The 18,345-nt window shown below is 40.1% G+C and overlaps 2 protein-coding genes across 16 annotated transcripts in view; one reads left to right on the top strand and one right to left on the bottom strand.

Annotated features, from left to right (window-relative positions):
* The window catches only part of LOC105475333 (SRSF protein kinase 2), a 296,256-nt gene that overhangs the window by 199,352 nt on the left and 78,559 nt on the right, over positions 1 to 18,345 (bottom strand). The window lies entirely within an intron of this gene.
* On the top strand, positions 17,313 to 17,610 carry LOC112425529 (small ribosomal subunit protein eS27-like). Its single transcript, XM_024790882.2, has one exon. It carries the CDS (start codon positions 17,408 to 17,410, stop codon positions 17,564 to 17,566), a length of 159 nt encoding a protein of 52 aa, XP_024646650.1. The 5' UTR covers positions 17,313 to 17,407; the 3' UTR covers positions 17,567 to 17,610.

Genomic DNA, 18,345 nt, shown 5'->3' with positions numbered 1-18,345 from the left:
CAGATTTTTTATACAAGAGCTAATGAACTACCTTGAAGGGAGACTTAATTATGACTTTCCCCAATAGTGGGTGGGAGGGGAGTAATCAAAGTAATTAATTTTTAGTGCTATTTTGGTACTCCTACTACTGAAAAATTTAGAAGTACAAATGCCATTCCATCTGCTGTGGTGGATACAAAGAGGCTTTTCTTCAAGCAAGAAAGCTTTATTATTAAAAAAGAAGAAGAAAAATTCTATGACCTTTTTAAAAGGATAAACAAATGATCACCCAAAAAGAAGTATAGAGAACCAATGTGTAATAAGTAAGTGCTTTGCTCTAGAACTTAGTCTGTTAAGTTGGTGAACAGAATCACTGACCGGCAGGGGAGAAAAGCTGGCTTGCACCCTCACAGCCCTTGCTGGCAGTGCCATCCGTTTGTCATCTTACATGTGCTCTCTCTTATTGTTCCCAAATAGTATTAAACTCTCACCTTTAAAAACACTTCTGGAGAAAAATTAACAAAGATACACCTCTACAAAAACCCCACTACAATGCCCCACAGCTCTTAAAAAATATTAGTAAATATTATTTCCTACAGAATCCAGGTAATTTTATGTTAAAAGTATATGAGTGATAAGACTGTGGGTGGGGTTTTTTTCCCCCTTATTTCCACATTTTTGAATTTCCTAAGTTTAAGTGCATATTTTATAATCAGAAATAATATATGCTTTATCTTGTATAAACATCATCATAACAGTGAAGTAGGATATACAATGGTGATGAACAGTATGAGCTTTGGTACATTACTTGGACTCAAAAGATAGCTCCTGAAATTCAAATTACTTTCTGTCTCTAATTCTGGATTCCATCATGTATCTCATAAGACTGTGGTGAGGTTAACATAACATAACATATGCAAAAGTGTTTTTGCAAAGTGTTTGGCAAAGTGGGAGAACTTAGTAATATTAACTGATAGCTTTACTACTATAGTTATGGGCTTGTCACCCAAATATACCACCAAATTAGCAGTTTAGGGTTAGAGTTTTTGTTGGTCCACTGGAGTTTACATTGTTTTCACGGAAAATTCTGTACTAAGGGGAATTTCAAAAACATGCTGGAAACAAACCCTGACCTTCTTTCGCCAACAACCAACTGTGAAACAGACTGAGTTGGCACCTGAATATTTCTTCTGCTCTCCCTTCTCTTATGCTACGTCCCAAGCATTGACAAGATTATGTTCTCTGAGCACTCTAGAAAACCCATTACTGAGCAGGCTGGATGTGTTTACGTGCAAAAATGTTCAGGCAGTTGTTATTTATAAAAATTGGCAAGTCCTGTATATTGGAACTTATTTAGGGCAACCAACAGGGGGAGGGGATTTCCTTAAGGAATGATGGGCATGTACTCATTTTCATAAAATTGTATGGACTTTAATATAACCTTCATTCTGATGACTACTAAGAAACTATAATCCAAAATTCTTACGGTAGCACCACTTTTCCAACTGGCAGGACCACTTCTGCAGTTCCTAAAGCACCCGACACCTATACCTTTAATGTATCACAAGGTGGAAAGTGGTTTCTGCTTATCCAACTAAAGGTTCTTTTCCTACAGAGAGCTATGAGACTATTTTACCATTTTGTCTAATTCAGTCTACATAGTAGCTTATTAAGAGGATATTCTCAGCCACAGTATCACAGTTTCATAATTAACATAAGTACTCAGATTACTTAAAACTCCACGAAAACTAAACAGGATTTCTCTCTCTGTAATCTTTCATCCTGGTTGGAGCTGTCATCATTTCTGGCCCCTACTAGGTCTCCTACCCCTCACACTTTCCTAATCCTTAACCCGCATCACTGCAGAATCCTGCTTAGGGCCCTTCAATGCTGCTTCATTTCCTATGGCCCCCAGTCCTTTGCTTCAGTGCGCCTGTAATCACTCCCCTGTAAAAATATAATGGGAATTATGGACCATAGTGTCTCCAAAAAAGGTGCACACAAACTTTGCATACACTCATAAGAATACCATTTACTTAATGCTCTTAAAATTCCAAATATAAGTAACAAAACTCAATCTTTAATTTCAAAAAGGAATTAAAAACTTCACCATGCAAGTCTATAAATATTTGCTGAAGGTCACAAGAAAAAAAAAAAAAAAAAGCTCATTTTACCTAAAAGGAAAAAAAATACATTAAAAGCATAGACAATATGTCCATTTTTCTTTGAGGAGTCTATGAACTTCCAAATGATAAACTTTTCCAGTCACTAAACATTTCATTTTATGGGAGCCTTCATCATTGAAGTATCCTACGATAGTTATTCAGCTAAAGGTCTTGAGGTCTTGAAAATTCAATTCATCGGCCAGGCGCGGTGGCTCACGCCTGTAATCCCAGCACTTTGGGAGGCCAAGGCGGGCGGATCACAAGGTCAGGAGATCGAGACCATGGTGAAACCCCGTCTCTACTAAAAATACAAAAAATTAGCCGGGCACGGTGGCGGGCACCTGTAGTCCCAGCTACTCAGGAGGCTGAGGCAGGAGAATGGCGTGAACCCGGGAGGCGGAGCTTGCAGTGAGCCGTGATCGCGCCACTGCACTCCAGCCTGGGCGACAGGGCAAGACTCTGTCTCAAAAAAAAAAAAAAAAAGAAAGAAAAGAAAATTCATCAGCATTTTGTGTATATTTTAGCATATACATGTGTATCTACACATACACGAGTATCTGCATTAAAGCTCTATCCTCAATCAGCCATTCAGAAAGCCAGAACTGCAAAAACATGCCAGAAACCAGAACCCCATCTTTTAGAAAAACACCAATCTGTGGCAAACCACCAAAAATGCCTAGTGAACAACTATCATGAAAGAGTGGCCAAATAGTCACATTTTTTTCAGACTATGGAAACTATAGAGACTTTGATGTAAAATACCTCCAATTTTAAAGCACTGTCAACCACATGATCACATCTACAGAAGTGATCCAGCCCACATCCACCAGTTTGCCTCCTGTAACATTATAGATCTTGCTTATCCATTTTGCAGACAGGTACTGGTGCCAACCTTGGGCCACACACTCTGTTACACGAGGATAAACAATAAGTCTCAGTCTATGTCCCTAAGGGGCTCAAAAGCCAGTAGAGGAGAAAAAAATCACATAGACATAACGCTGTGAGCACTGTGGTCTGCACAATGACAGAGGTAGGCAAAGGAACTCCTCACGCTTGGGGGAGTAAGGAGTCAGGGAAATCCTCCCTCTGGGGGTGAGATCTGATATGAGTCCCAGTAGGTCTGAGCCAAATGGAAAGGAAGACACAGAGGGGCCAGGCTGTAGCAGAGAAAACATGGAACGCAAAGGTGTAAGGCTAGGGAGATGAGCCTGGGAGGTATACTGCTGAGTCCAAGACCCCATGAGGTACTGGGAAGCGAACAGCTGAACCAACTGAAGTTCAGGGAACAGGGAGAGACTGAAGACAAACACATGTAGCAGATAAAACCATGACAATGGATCATACATCAGTGCACAGAACGCAGCAAGTCTAGTAAATGCATTCAGAATTGTAATATTTTAGTAAAATGTTCTCTTTGCTAAAGAAATATTAAATGTAAAAATTATGAAAAAATAGGCTGGACGTGGTGGCTCACCTGAGCTCAGGAGTTCAAGACCAGCCTGGGCAACATGGCAAAACTCCATGTTTACCAAAAATACAAAAATTTAGCGGGGCATGGTGGCACACTCCTGTAGTCCCAGCTACTCGAGAGACGAAGGAGCGAGGATTGTTTGAACCCAAGAGGCAGAGGTTGTAGTGAGCTGAGATCGCGCCACTGCACTCCAGCCCGGGTGACATACTGAGAACTTGTCTCAAAATAAATAAATAATAAAAAATATGAAAGTCACATACAAAGAAGAAAATTTTGGATTACCCATAATCCTACACTACTGCTATATATTTCTTTTCCATCTAGAACTCTCCAATGACATTCTTTTCCCCAATCTTTATTCTACTTATTTTTCCTTTGATCCTAGTTCTTGGCACATCTATTATAAGCCTCCTCAAATCTTTTGTGGAATGAAAATGGAGCATTAAAAAACTAAGTTATGTCTCAGTTTTAAAAGCCAAATCCACCCTTCCACAAATACACAATATTAATGTCAATTGCTTCAGCCTTTTTACACCCTTTCCATCAGACAACCCACAACCTAGGAGGAGCTCAGTTGTGCACACAGTACAACCCTCCTTAGCTGCCTTACTTGACTAAAAACTGTAATAAAAAGTAAAGAGCTGTTTTGGGCATCAAAGGACATTGCCAAAAAAGTGAAAAGGAAACCTACAGAATGAAAAAAATATCTGCACATCATATATCTGATAAGGGTCAAGAGTATGTAAAGAACTCTTACAACTCACCAACAAAAAAATAAATAACCCAATTAAATAACAAGCAAATGATTTCTTTTTTTTTTGGAGATGGAGTTTCACTCTTGTCGCCCAGGCTGGACTACAGTGGCACGATCTGGACCCACGGCAACTTCCACCTCCTGGGTTTAAGCTATTCTTCTGCCTCAGCCTTCCGGGTAACTGGGACTAGTGGCACCTGCCACCACGCCCAACTAATTTTTTGTATTTTTAGCAAAGATAGGTTTCACCATGTTGGCTGGGCTGATCTTGAACTCCCGACCTCAGGTGATCTGCCCACCTAGGCCTCCCCAAGTGCTGGGATTACAGGCGTGAGTCACTGCACCTGGCCAACAAGCAAAGGATTTCAGCAGTCATTTCTCTAAAGATATAAAAATGGCCAAAAACACATGAAAAGATGCTTAACATCAGTCATTAGGAGAATGCAAATAAAAACCATGAAATACCACCTCACATCCATCAGGACTTCTATAAACAGAAATAGAAACAATAAGTGTAGGCAAGGATGCAGAAAACTGGAACCCTTGTACATTGCTGGTGATTATGTAAAATAGCTCAGATGGTCATCATGTACAATAGTTCCGACACTGTGAAAAAGTTTGGTGGTTCCTCAAAAACTAAAGCACAGAAATTAATCTATGACCCAGCAATTACATTCTAGATTTATACTCAAAGAAAACAAGAACTCAAATCTTTGTACAAGAATGTTGGTATAGTTCTATTCATAACTAAACGGAAGAAACAATCCAAATGCCATCAATGGGAGAGTAAACAAATTGTGGTACATATATACAATGTAATATTATTCAGTCATAAAAGCAAATGAAGTTTGACAAATGCTACAACATGGATGGACCTTGAAGACAAAAATAAATAAAAATTAAAAATAAAATGTAAATGAATAAATAATTTCAAGATGAAGTACTGATACATGCTACAAAGTAGATGAACCTTGGCTGGGCGCAGTGGCTCACGCCTGTATTCCCAGCACTTTGGGAGGCCAAGGTGGGGGGATCACAAAGTCAGGACTTCAAGACCAGCCTGGCCAATATAGTGAAACTACATCTCTACTAAAAATACAAAAAATACAAAAATTAGCCGGGCATGGTGGTGCATGCCTGTAGTCCCAGCTACTTAGGAGGCTGAGGCTGGAGAATCACTTGAACCCAGAAGGCGGAGCTTGTGATGAGCTGAGATCCCGCCACTGCACTCTAGCCTGGGCAACAGAGTGAGACTCTGTCTCAAAAAGCAACAACAACAACAACAACAACAAAGGGTGAGGGGGTAGATGAACCTTGAAAACATTATACTATATGAACAAAGTCAGACACAAATGGTCATTAAATATGTTAAATTTTCAGAACAGGTAAATTTGTTCTGTTATTCCCTACTTTCTTTGCGCCAGCATCTGGCAGACTGGTGGCAGCCAGATGCTGGCGCAAAAGAAGTAGGGAATAACTGCTCAGAAAATGCTAATGGCACAAAGGTAACTGCTAATGGATATGGAATTTCTTTCTGGAATGATGAACATGTTCTGGAATTAAGATAATGGTACTGGTCGCACACTATGTGATATACAAAACAAAACAAAACAAAAAATGGTGAGCAACCGTTCTTTTGGAGCTGCAATGCCATACGCTATGGAATGAACTCTCTCTCCCCAAAATGCACATGTTTAAACTCTAACTCCCAATGTGACTGAATCTGGAGAACGGAATTAAGGTCAGAAGTGTGGGCCCCTAATATGACAAAACTGTGGCTTGTAAGAAGAGGAAAAGAGAGCTATCCGCCACCAATGACAACAACATCCTTACCCCAGCCTCCACCTTGGCAGGCACCCTGATCTCAGACTTCCAGCCTCCAGAACTGTGAGAAAAGCATATTCTGTTGTTAAAGCACTTTGGGAGTGGTCTACAGTGTTCTGTTATAGCAGCCCAAGCTGACTAACACACCACAGAAAACAGCAAAACCAAAACCACTTGTCACATTCAATCTTTGGAATCACATGCAGATACGAGTTTTCTTTTTTAATTAAACACAATTTTTGCTACTCCTTTTCTGCTTGTTTGCCTTTCCCTAGAGGAGACAGCAACAGGAAAGCTGGAGCATCAATAGCCCTGCTGCATGTGTGCCTTGGTGCTCCCTGGAACTGAGAACACCCACACACTTGTGGTTGTCTCTCACGGACCCTGGGACCCTACCCTTCCAGACTGCCAGCTGCTCTATTTTGTCTCTTCTGCAGCCACAGACACACCTCACTGCCCACTGTTTTTACAGTCTGTTGTCAATTTTCCTTTTATATCCAGCCTGCTATTTCTATGCTGCCAACCAGGGTATGCAGGTACAGTTGCACTTGTGCCCTAACCACAATACAATGCAAGTACAACATCTGCCTGTTGATTCTTTCTAGCACTGCTTGTGCTCAAGTCGCTCTCCTTATTGACGAGTTTAATGAGCTCTGATTCTAGAAAAAGGGAGGCAGAAAAACCCAAACAACCTCTACCCCCCAAAAAAGAAAATGCTCTCAAGACAAAAGGAGATACATGGTGGAGATGAAAAAGAAACTGTTTCAAGTTACCACAAATACAGAATCAAAAGCCCAAAGACCAGGGGACACTGCTCAGCCAGCAAACCCAGAAAGAGTACTCTGACTAACGGATGCATATAAAAGGCCAGTTACTCGGCGTGAGTCAAGAAGCTCAAACAAGAAAAAAAGAGGAGAAGGGGAAGGCCAGGGAAAGGCAAACCCCGTGGAACCAAGTTTTCTTTGGGTCAAAACAAATTCCTCCCTGTGCCCACACCCGAGCACCTAGTTTCAGTGACAGGGCAGCAGAGACACCATATCACCTTTCTTCCTTGAAAGAAGAATCTTCAAATCTAAGATTTTTTAAGATTTGAAAAAAAATCTCAAGTGGTAGAGAAGCATACAATGTATTTTAGAATGCTTCAAAACACTGAAAACATTCTGATGTTCAAAGTACTACCATTTGTGCTACTCTGGACAAGTCAAAACCTTGCTACAGCTATTGTCAAAAGCGTGATCATAAAAAGTGCTTTGGCTGGGCGCGGTGGCTCACACCTGTAATCCCAGCACTTTGGGGAGACCAAGGTAGCAGGACTGCTTGAGCCCAGGGTTCAAAATTAGCCTAAACAACACAGCAAGACCTCATCTCTACAAAAAAAATGCTGAAAAATTGCCCTGGCATGGTAGCATGCGCCTGTGGTCCCAGCTATTTGGAAGGCTGGGGTGGGAGGATCACGTGAGCCCAGAAGGTTGAGGCTGAGGTGAGCTGAGATTGTGCCACTGCACTCCAGCCTGGGCAACAGAGCGAGACTCTGTCTCAAAAAAAAAAAAAAGAAAAAAAAATTTTTTTTTAAATTAGCCAAATGTGGTGGTGCATACCTGCAGTCCCAGTCAGTCACGAGGCTGAGATAGAAAACCATTTGAGCCCAGAAGTTTGAGGCTGCAATGAGCTATGATCATGCCACATGCACTCTAGCCTGAGCAACAAAATGAGACCTGTCCCCACTCTAAAAATTAAAAAAAAAAAAAATTGTTGCGCTGATCAGTAAGCAAACTGATTAACTCTACTCCCCACAAATCCGCAGCAAGCTTCCCCTTCTTCTAGGTACCTCAGAATAGACCACACAATTCTATTGTGTACACGGTCTTCGAGAGCAAGAGCTCTGAGATCAGAAAGGCTGAATCTCAGCCCTGCACCTCAGATGCAGTTTTTTTTGGTTTTTGTCTGTTTGTTTGTTTGTTTGTTTTGAGACAGGGTCTCGCTCTGTCGCCCGGGCTGGAGTGCAGTGGCGAGATCTCGGCTCACTGCAAGCTCCGCCTCCCGGGTTCATGCCATTCTCCTGCCTCAGCCTCCCGAGTAGCTGGGACTACAGGCATCTGCCACCACGCCCAGCTGATTTTTTGTATTTTTAGTAGAGACAGGGTTTCACTGTGTTAGCCAGGATGCTATCGATCTCCTGACCTTGTGATTCGCCCGCCTCGGCCTCCCAAAGTGCTGGGATTACAGGTGTGCGCCACCGTGCCCAGCCTCAGATGCAGTTTTAAAGGAGCTCCTGCTGGCTGCAGATAAAATCATATGTATCAACAAATATAATAAAACCCAAACATTCCTGAATCCATAAGTCACTTAATTGTATTCATTTTTTGGAAGGCAGTGTATCAACTATTTTCAATGTGCTAAGCAAAAGGAAAGAATCAAGCATGCATCCTGACTTTCCCTCACCAACTCAACCTGAAGTATACAAATAGTTGATATGGGAATATTTATCTTTTTTGTAGAAGTGAGGTCTCACTATGTTCCCCACTCTAGGCTCAAATTCTTGGCCTCAAGTGATCCTCCCACCTTGGCCTCCCCAAGTGCTGGGATGACAGGCATGAGACAGCACACCGGGCAAGAAAGTTTCTCTTTACAAAATACTCCAGAAGTGAATAAATAAGAAACAGTAATATTACACTATCACCTTTTGAAAAAACTAATGAATTAATGAATGTAGGCAATGGTCAGTGAATAACATCACAAAAGACAAGACAATCAGGCATACACGCATGTAAGGAAAAAGAAAGTTAGGACTTAGTTTTGTCAAAAGGTAATGACTTTTAAAAAACATTTTTCCCCCCAAAAAAATTACTGGGCGCAGTGGCTCAAGCCTGTAAACCTAGCACTTTGGGAGGCCAACATGGGCAGATTGCCTGAGCTCAGGAATTTGACGCCAGCCAGGGCAATGTGGTAAAACCCCCTCTGTACCAAAATACAAAAAAATTAGGTAGGTGTGGTGATGCGCACCTGTAATCCCAGCAGCTGAGGTGGGAGAATCGCTTGAACCGGGGGGGGCAGAGGTTGCAGTGAGCCAAGATCACACCAATGCACTCCCGCCTGGGCAACAGAGTGAGACTCCATTTCAAAAAAAAAAAAAATTGGGCCAGGCGTGGTGGCTCACACCTGCAATCCCAGCACTTTGGGAGGCCAAGGCGGGTTGACTGCCTGACCTCAGGAGTTCAAGACCAGCCTGGGTAACACGGTGAAACCCCGTCTCTACTAAAATACAAAAACATTAGCCAGGTATGGCGGTGTGCACCTGTAATCCCAGCTACTTGGGAAGCTGAGGCAGGAGAATCGCTTGAACCAGGGAGGCGGAGGTTGCCGTCAGCGAAGATCGCACCATGCACTCCAGCCTGGGCGAAAGAGTGAGACTCTGTCTCAAAAAAAATTGCAACAGACGTAATGAACTGTTGGAGGGGCAGGGAGGTATGGTGTCAGTGGGTGTGCATCTTGCACTCCTTTTCTTATTTAAAATAAGAAAAAGGAAAGAAATAAGAAAAAAAAACTTGTTTTCAAATAGAAAAACAAGTAAAAGAACTAGCAGTATACAAAAGAAAAAAAAAATAACTAATTAATATAAAAGGGCAAAGTCGCACCTCATTTATAACCAAAAAATGTAAATTAAAATGACATCTATTTGTTTTAACTGCATGGTCCGGGGCTCACAACAATTCAATAACATGTATTACGAACATATAAAATGGCAAAACCAGCTGGCCATGGTGGCTCACACACTTTGGGAGGCAAGGCTGGCCCGACATTTGAGGCCAGGAGCCCAAGACCAGCCCAAGACAGCGAAACCCCATCTCTACTAAAAATATGAAAAATTAACCGGGGGTGGTAGCACATGCCTGTAATCCAAGCTACTTGGGAGGTTGAGGCATGAAAATCACTTGAACCCAGGAGGCGGAGGTTACACTGAGCTGAGATCGCACCACTGCACTCCAGCCTGGATGACAGGAAGACCCTGTCTTGAAAAATAAACTGGCAAATCCTTCCCGGAGATTACTTGGGCAACATGTTTCAGAACACATTTTTTTATTTTTTCAAGACAGAGTCTTGCTCTGTTGCCCAGGCTGGAGTGCAGTGGCACAATCTCAGCTCACTGTAACCTCTGCCTCCCAGGTTCAAGCAATTCTGTCTCAGCCTCCTGAGTAGCTGGGACTACAGGTGTGCAACATCACACCCAGCCAATTTTTGTATTTTTGGTAGAGATGGGGTTTCACCATGTTGGGCCAGGCTGGTCTCAAACTCCTGACCTCATGCGATCCACCCACCTCGGCCTCCCAAAGTGCTGGGATTATAGGCGTTAGCCACCATGCCCAGCCCAAAACATTTTTTAAATGCCTGCTGACATAGTAATTGGAAATCTAGAAGTTTATGTTCTAAAAAATGAATGCTCACAGGTGTACATCACATACAACAACAAAAGAAAAACCTCTAAACATAAATGTCCAATAGTGAGAAACTGATTAAATAAATTGCTCAAATGTAGTGAAATTTCATTAATCATTCTTACAAAGAACATGTAGGCAAACAGGAAATATGCTTAGAATATATTCTTAAGCATTTAAAAGCTCACAATAAAATGGTATGGTGGGTATGTCAATTTTCTAACAAAGAAACAATTTATGAGCTGGGTGCAGTGGCTCCTGCCTGGAATCCCAGCACTCTGGGAGGCTGAGGTGGGAAGACCACTTGAGCCCAGGAGTTCGAGACCAGCCTGCGCACCACAGGGGATCCCACTTCTATTTTTAAAAAATAAAAAACTTACAAAGGAGCCTAGAAGGATTCACACCAAAATATTATCAAAGTCCTAGATACTGAAAGTCAAGTATTTTTTCTGTTTTATACTCTTCTGTAAATTTTTATTTAACTGCAAAAGACCTGAATTAATCTAACAACTGGAAAAATAAAACATCACACACATGCCACTAGCTAAACTGACTACAAGGATTTTAATAATACTAACTCTATTGAAAACTAGTTTCAGATCCTGGGCAATTCATTTAAGCTCTCTGGACCTGTTTCTTAACAGAAAAAAATCAGAAGCTGAACTAGGTAAGTGGTTTTCAAACTGTGAAATCATACATGTAAAGTGCTTTAGTACAAGAGCTGGCACAGAGTGAACACTAATGCACACTAACACTGTAGTACTAACACACTAATACTACTAACCAAGGACTCGCTACAGTGATAAACAGAACTTGCAGGCAAGCACGAGAATTCTGGGCCCATGACTCTCATTTCTCATTTCAACCTTTCAACCACTTGCCTTTTATGCTTCAAATACTGGACTCTGGATACAATTTCAAGTAAAGAAAAGGTTCCACTGTTTTAAAATGACTTGACTAGTTAATCCCTAAAGTCACTTAGAACATAATATCAAGCTAAATATTACACACCTGTATTCTCATTCCTTTGGCAAGTCCAGATATACCCTCAATGAACAAATATTCATGGTGAACAAACAATAAAAATCTGGATAAGTTGTATTTGACATGATTCTAATATAATGCATAATAAATTTTTGTTAATTCTGAGATTCTATGATAGTTTTCCTCCTAACCCTCTTTCAAAGTATAGGTACTGGTCACTAAAAACTTTCTGTAGTTACTCCCTGTTTGGTATTATGAAACTCCCAGCCTTTTTATAGAAAGCAAAAAGGTGTACACTAAACAAAAAGACATCTTTAGGTAATCTTTTTTTTTTTTTTTAAGACGGAGTTTCACTCTGTTGCCCAGGCTGGAGTGGAATGGCGCGATCTTGGCTCACTGCAACCTCCGCCTCCTGGGTTCAAGTGATTCTCCTGCCTCAGCCTCCCAAGTAGCTGGGATTACAGGCGCCCGCCATGACGCCCAGCTAATTTTTGTATTTTTAGTAGAGACTCAGCCTCCCAAAATGCTGGAATTACAGGTGAGAGCCACCATGCCTAGCCATCTTTAGGAAATCTTAAAATTGTGCCTTTTAACTTGAAGAAAATACCTCTCAAATTACTGTGCATTAAGGACTGGGAAATAGCATTAACTTCGGTAGTATATTCACTACTCAATCAAGACACTCTCAAGGCCACTTATAAAGCCTGGTATCTACTCACTTATACTACTTTCCCTCCAACCTAAGTAAGCACTTCAACAGCAAACTAGTACTAACAATTCTAAAAACCAAGAAGCCCACCAGATAAACTATGTTCCTGACTTCTAACTCTGACAATATTTTTTCCATGACTTTATTTTAATTTTACAAATTAGAGCAAAGATTAACAGTTTATCTGCTGTTTCCATGACCATCTGTCTAATCAGGAATTCCTACTGTTCTAATTAGAAAAGGTTAATAAGGTTAAAAATAAGAAACTAACGCAAGGACTCAAGAGATACAAGGATAGGACAAAGTTATTCTAACCTTTGGGTTAGCCTCTTCTCACTCCAGGATCAGTTATATCCATGTGGAGACAAGTGTGGCCTAGGGGAGACTCTAGTTCCAGCCCACTGGCCATACTTACTAGGTTCTATGACCTTAGGCAAGCTATTCTAACCCTCAAGACCTGTTTATCTAATTTGCAAAAAGGGGATAACAATATCTAGTGTACACGACAGTTATGAGGCTTAAATGAGAATGAATAGGAATGTCATAAACATTTGTTCCCTCTCCCACTCCTTTATGCCTGAAAATCAGGCTCTCATTTGATTCTTTTTTTCCCCGAGGGGAGGAAGAGTAGCCGAAACAACTCCCAGTGTTAATGTTCATCCCTTCCAGCAGTTTTCAAAGTGTAGTTCACAAACCTTCAGAAGTCCCCAAGATCAAACCCATTTCCATAATGATTCAAGACATTATTTGCCTCTTTCTGTGTCAACATTTGCACTGACAAAGTAAAAGGAATGGTGGATTAAGCTGCTGGCATCTTAGCACAAATCAATGTGGTGGCCCCAAGCTGTACTAGCAGTCCTTGCATTTAACTTTCAGTTAAAAAGTTGCCAGGTTCATATAAGGATATTCTTGATGAAACAATGAAAAAATTAATTTCATTAACTCTCAATGTTGAGTTGACAGTGTTTTCATACTCTATGTGCTAAAATGGGAAGCATTCCTGCTACCAACCAAAGTAAAATGCATGTCTCCAGGAAAAACACTTGTGCAATCATTTTATTTGCTTTTTCCAGAGAATGCTGTTTTTAGTTTATTAACAGACAACCCTTGGTTATTCAAATTTGGGAACCTGACAGACATTTTTCTCAAAAGTGTATGAAATGAGCTTGTTGCTTTAAAGAAAATATACAAGAACACAGTTTGGGTTTGAATATTTTCTTCATATATTTCAACAAAAATAACATATCACAACAGAGTGAAGGCCGAAGCATATATGAGAATCTGGCTTTAATTAAGCCAGACATTTAAAAAATTTGCAAAAATGTCCAACAATGTCATTCTTCTCATTAGTTTTAAAAAGTATCCCTTTCTGTTGTTGTTGAGACAGGATCACATTGTCATCCAGGCTGGAGTGCAGTCACTGCAGCCTCAACCTCCCAGGCTCAGGTGATCCTTCCACCTCAGCCTCACAAGTAGCTGGAACTACAGGTGTGCACCACCACTCCCGGCTAATTTTTGTATTTTTTCAGTAGAGACGGGGTTTCACCATGTTGCCCAGGCTGGTCTCAAACTCCTGAACTCAAGCAATCCACCCACCTCAGCCTCATAAAGTGCTGGGATTACAGGCATGAGCCACCATGCCAAGCCAAAAGCATACATTTTTATTTTAAAATATGCTCTAAGTTTTGGGGGGTTTTTTGTTTGTTTTATGTTTTGATATAGAGTCTCGCTCTGTCACCCAGGCTGGAGTGCAGTGGATGATCTCAACTCACTGCAACTGCTGCCTCCTGGATATAAGCGATTCTCCTACTTCAGTCTCCAAAGGAGCTGGGATTGCAGGCGCATGCCACTTGCCCAGCTAATTTTTGTATTTTTAATAGAGGCAGGGTTTCACCATGTTGGCCACGCTGGTCTCGAACTCCTGACCTAAGGTGATCCACCCACCTCAGCCTCCCAAAGTGCTGGGATGACAGGCGTGAGCCACCACACCCAGCCTAAAATTATGCTACTTGTTAACATACAATAAATTTATTATTTTAAGTGTACTGACAGCTACACGTTTTTAATTTCTGGCAAAGCAAGTACCAATTGATATAAACTGCATTACAAGGCTCTTTGGGCTCCTAAATAACTTTCTAGAGTCTGTCCTAAGAGCAAAATGTTTAAGAATCAGTGTTTATACCGTTACTGAATTCCTTAATACAGGCTATTTGGATAAACAGAAATGTCACTCAGTATTCATTTTATGTTCTGTCACATACTTAAGAGCAAATAACCTCATTACCCCTACTTTTTGTTTAATCTCCAACTGTCAATATTCCAGCTTAATTAACCTTTTTTGAAACACGCTTCTCATCATCCCTTTTGAGAATATGAGTAAGGTACCAATTCTCCAGAAAACTCTTGCACACTGCAGAATTCATGCGAGTTCTGAGTCCAAGGACTCTGTCCTTTGGTCTATTCCACTAGACACTGGTATGAAATCCTGGTACTAGACAGCAGTGAGGTATCAGTATTGTACATGTCCAGTTTTTAACCACTGTATTCCAAAAAATACATTGTCACAAATCAAATGACAAGCCAAACTATAAAATATAACTTACATGAATGAGTAAAATTCATGTTTTAAAACAAAACCCAAGCAATATTTTCAAGTAAAACAAGAGTCACATCTCAGCTAAAATAAAAACAAATCCAAAAGGGTGAAAATTAAACCTACTGCATCTTTTAAACTGCTTAATTCACTAGATATTTCAAAATTAATTTGGAAATCACAGCTAAGAAAAACATATGTTCACAGTATCATCCTGTACATATCTAATTTCTGTGAAAATGTAACACACTATTTTTAAATTCTACACATGCTAATCAAGGAATCACAATTTTTCATCACTGCAAACGTCCTTTTCAATATGGTCTGAGTTATAATCAAAGTGGAATAATCTACTACTATATGTTTGTTTCTAAGAATAGAAGGGTTTAAGTATACAGCCCTCCATTTATGGTTTTGTGAATTTTTAAATTTTTAAATTTGTGAATTTTAAAAATTACCATCCTCTTTGTTCCTTCTACATTCTTGAAAGATTAGTTAAGAAACATATTAGTGATTAACAATTTTTAGTTTTTATTTTCAACATCCACTCCTAAATTTAGTGCACTTGGTGGGAGGGATGGGGGAGAATATAAGTCCCTTTAAAAATTTTTTTTCTAGTTATTTTTCCGGTTAAAGGAAACTAAATATGGCCTGAGAAGGACTCCGTACTTCAATATTTAAGTCCTTCTGGAGGAATCATAAGCTAACAGGTAGACAAGATTGAAAAACCGAACTAGGGGTATGTGCCTGTAAACATAGCTGAGTCCTGGCAAATCCCAGCAGCCGCACTTTAACCATTCATACACTGCTGAGTGTTCAAACTGTGTTCGGCTAAGGCAAATGCTTACCTGTAACCAAGCTGGCTGTTTATGTACCTCACTTCCGAGTTCTGGACATCACTTCCCTTTTTTTTTTTTTGGTCTATAAATATTTTTCCACCACATGGCTGCACTGCAGTGTCTGAATCTCCCATGATTCTTGGGGCTGCCCGATTCGCGAGTTGTTCACCGCTCTATTAAACTCCTTTAAATTTAATTCAGCTGAAGTTTTTCTCTTAACATTCCAAATAATAAAATGGTCTTTCTACCAATATACTTCATTAAATCTTCACATAGTTACATTTTCTCTTCAGTTGCATTGTCTATAGGTTGATTTTGCTATATATTTAAGGCAAATAAAGCAACATCTATACTTGTAAAAAGTCAGTGACACATACACACATTCTGTTTCTCCCACAATCACGCAAACACCCACACATATCCCTAACAAGGTACAAGAACAAACCTTGGAAGATTCATATTTTGCTCAGCACCTCTCACCTTAATTCCTCTAACACAAAAATTTTACCAGCTTAATCATTTGGAAGAGGAGAAGAGGAACTACATCTTCAAAATGGACATAATTTATGTAAAACAACATATAGAGAAAACTTATCCATAAAATTTCTTCGTGTTTTTCAGTTTAAAAACACATCAATAATTACCTTGAGAATAAGTTAAAGTACACATTTCCAGAAACAGCAACCAGTAAGCTCATTTCCACAGTACTCAAAATCAAGAGGCAAACTAAATGCATCTTGTAAGATGACCCAAAAAATAAAATAAAATCAGTAATAATTTAGCCATTTAGTTTAAAAGTTATAGTTATAAAGCTAATTTTGCATTCAAGTGACAAAACCCTATCTACCATCAAAAACCAAAATGTGGCAAATACCTTCACATACAGCTTTTCCTTTTTTTAACCCATTTATGTCGAAGGTTGCAAAAAATTTTTTGTGAAAAGTCAGACCTTGGCAACCACCTGGAGCAGGATATAAATAACTCCCACAAGCTTAGTGTTCCAATAATGGAACACTAGGCATAAATGGGTTAATGAGACAAAGTCTTGCTCTGTTGCCCAGGCTGGAACAGCGGTGTGACCATAGCTCACTGTTGCCTTGAACTTTCAGGCCCATGCAATCCCTCTGCCTCAGCCTCCCAAGTAGGTGGGACTACAGGCAGGTACTGCCACACTTGGCTAGTTTTTAAAATTTTTTTGAAGAGACAAGGTCTTGCTATGTTGTACAGGCTCATCTCGAACTCCTGACCCCAAGTGATCTTCCCACCTCAACCTCCCAAAGCGCTGGGATTACAGATGTGAGTCACTACACTTGGCCCTTACACAGTTCTTAAAAGTGAATTCCAGATAAACAGATATACACATGCAGAGCAATAACAGTCTGCACACGAAGACCACTCAATGGGGAAATTACAGCCTCTTCAACAAATGGTACTAAGACAACTGGGTAACCACATGCAAAAAAATGAGGTTGGACTCCTCCCTCCTCATACCTTATACAAAAATAAACTTAAAATCGACAAATAGCCTTTCCGGCAGTGACGACCTACCCACACAAGAACGTGCCTCTAGCAAAGGATCTCCTTCATCCCTCCCCAGAAGAGGAGAAGAGGAAACACAAGAAGAAACGCCTGGTGCAGAGGCCCAATTCCTACTTCATGGATGTGAAATGCCCAGGATGCTATAAAGTCACCACAGTCTTTAGCCATGCACAAACGGTAGTTTTGTGTGTTGGCGGCTCCACTGTCCTCTGCCAGCCTACAGGAGGAAAAGCAAGGCTTACAGAAGGATGTTCCTTTAGGAGGAAGCAGCACTAAAAGCACTCTGAATCAAGATGTGTGGGAAACCATCTCAATAAACACATTTTTGATTAAAAAAAAAAAAATAGACAAATAACCTACATGTAAGAGCTAAAATCATAAAACTCTTAGAAGATAACATACAGGTAAATCTTCATGACCTTGGGTATGACAACAGATTCTTAGATGTAACACCAAAAAAGCATGTGCAACAAAAGAAAAAACTGTATACTGAACTTCACCAAAATTAAAAACTTTTCTGCATCAAATGACATTATCAGGAAAACGAAAAGACAACCTGCAGAATGGAAGAAAATGTTAACAAATCTGATAGGGGTCTAGTACCTGGAATATATAACACACAACAACAACAAAAATAAGCTAATTGATTTTAAAATGAGCGAAAGACTTTAATAGAATCTGTCAAATAAAATATACAAATGGTCAACAAGAATATGAAAAGATGCTCAACATCATTATTCATAAGGAGAATGCAAATAAAAATGAGGCACAACTTCACACCCACAAGGATGGCTAATGATAAAAAGTTAAAAACAACAATAACAAGTACTGGAAAAGATGTGGAGAAACTGAAATCCTTGTACACTGCTGGTGGGAATATAAAATGGTTATCTTTGCTGTGGAAAACTGGAGATATCTCAAAAAGTTAAACACAGAATTACCATACAACCCAGCAATTCCATTCATAGGAAGACACCCAAAAGAAGTGAAAACTAGTACTTCAAATTATATGTACAACCATGATCACAGCAGCATTATCCACAATAGCCAAAAAG

Source organism: Macaca nemestrina, chromosome 4 (assembly GCF_043159975.1).
Source record: "Macaca nemestrina isolate mMacNem1 chromosome 4, mMacNem.hap1, whole genome shotgun sequence".
In the NCBI taxonomy this organism is placed as follows: Eukaryota; Metazoa; Chordata; class Mammalia; order Primates; family Cercopithecidae; genus Macaca; species Macaca nemestrina.
The sequence above is the reverse complement of the archived record's forward strand: the minus strand, read 5'-3'. Positions and strand labels throughout refer to the sequence as shown.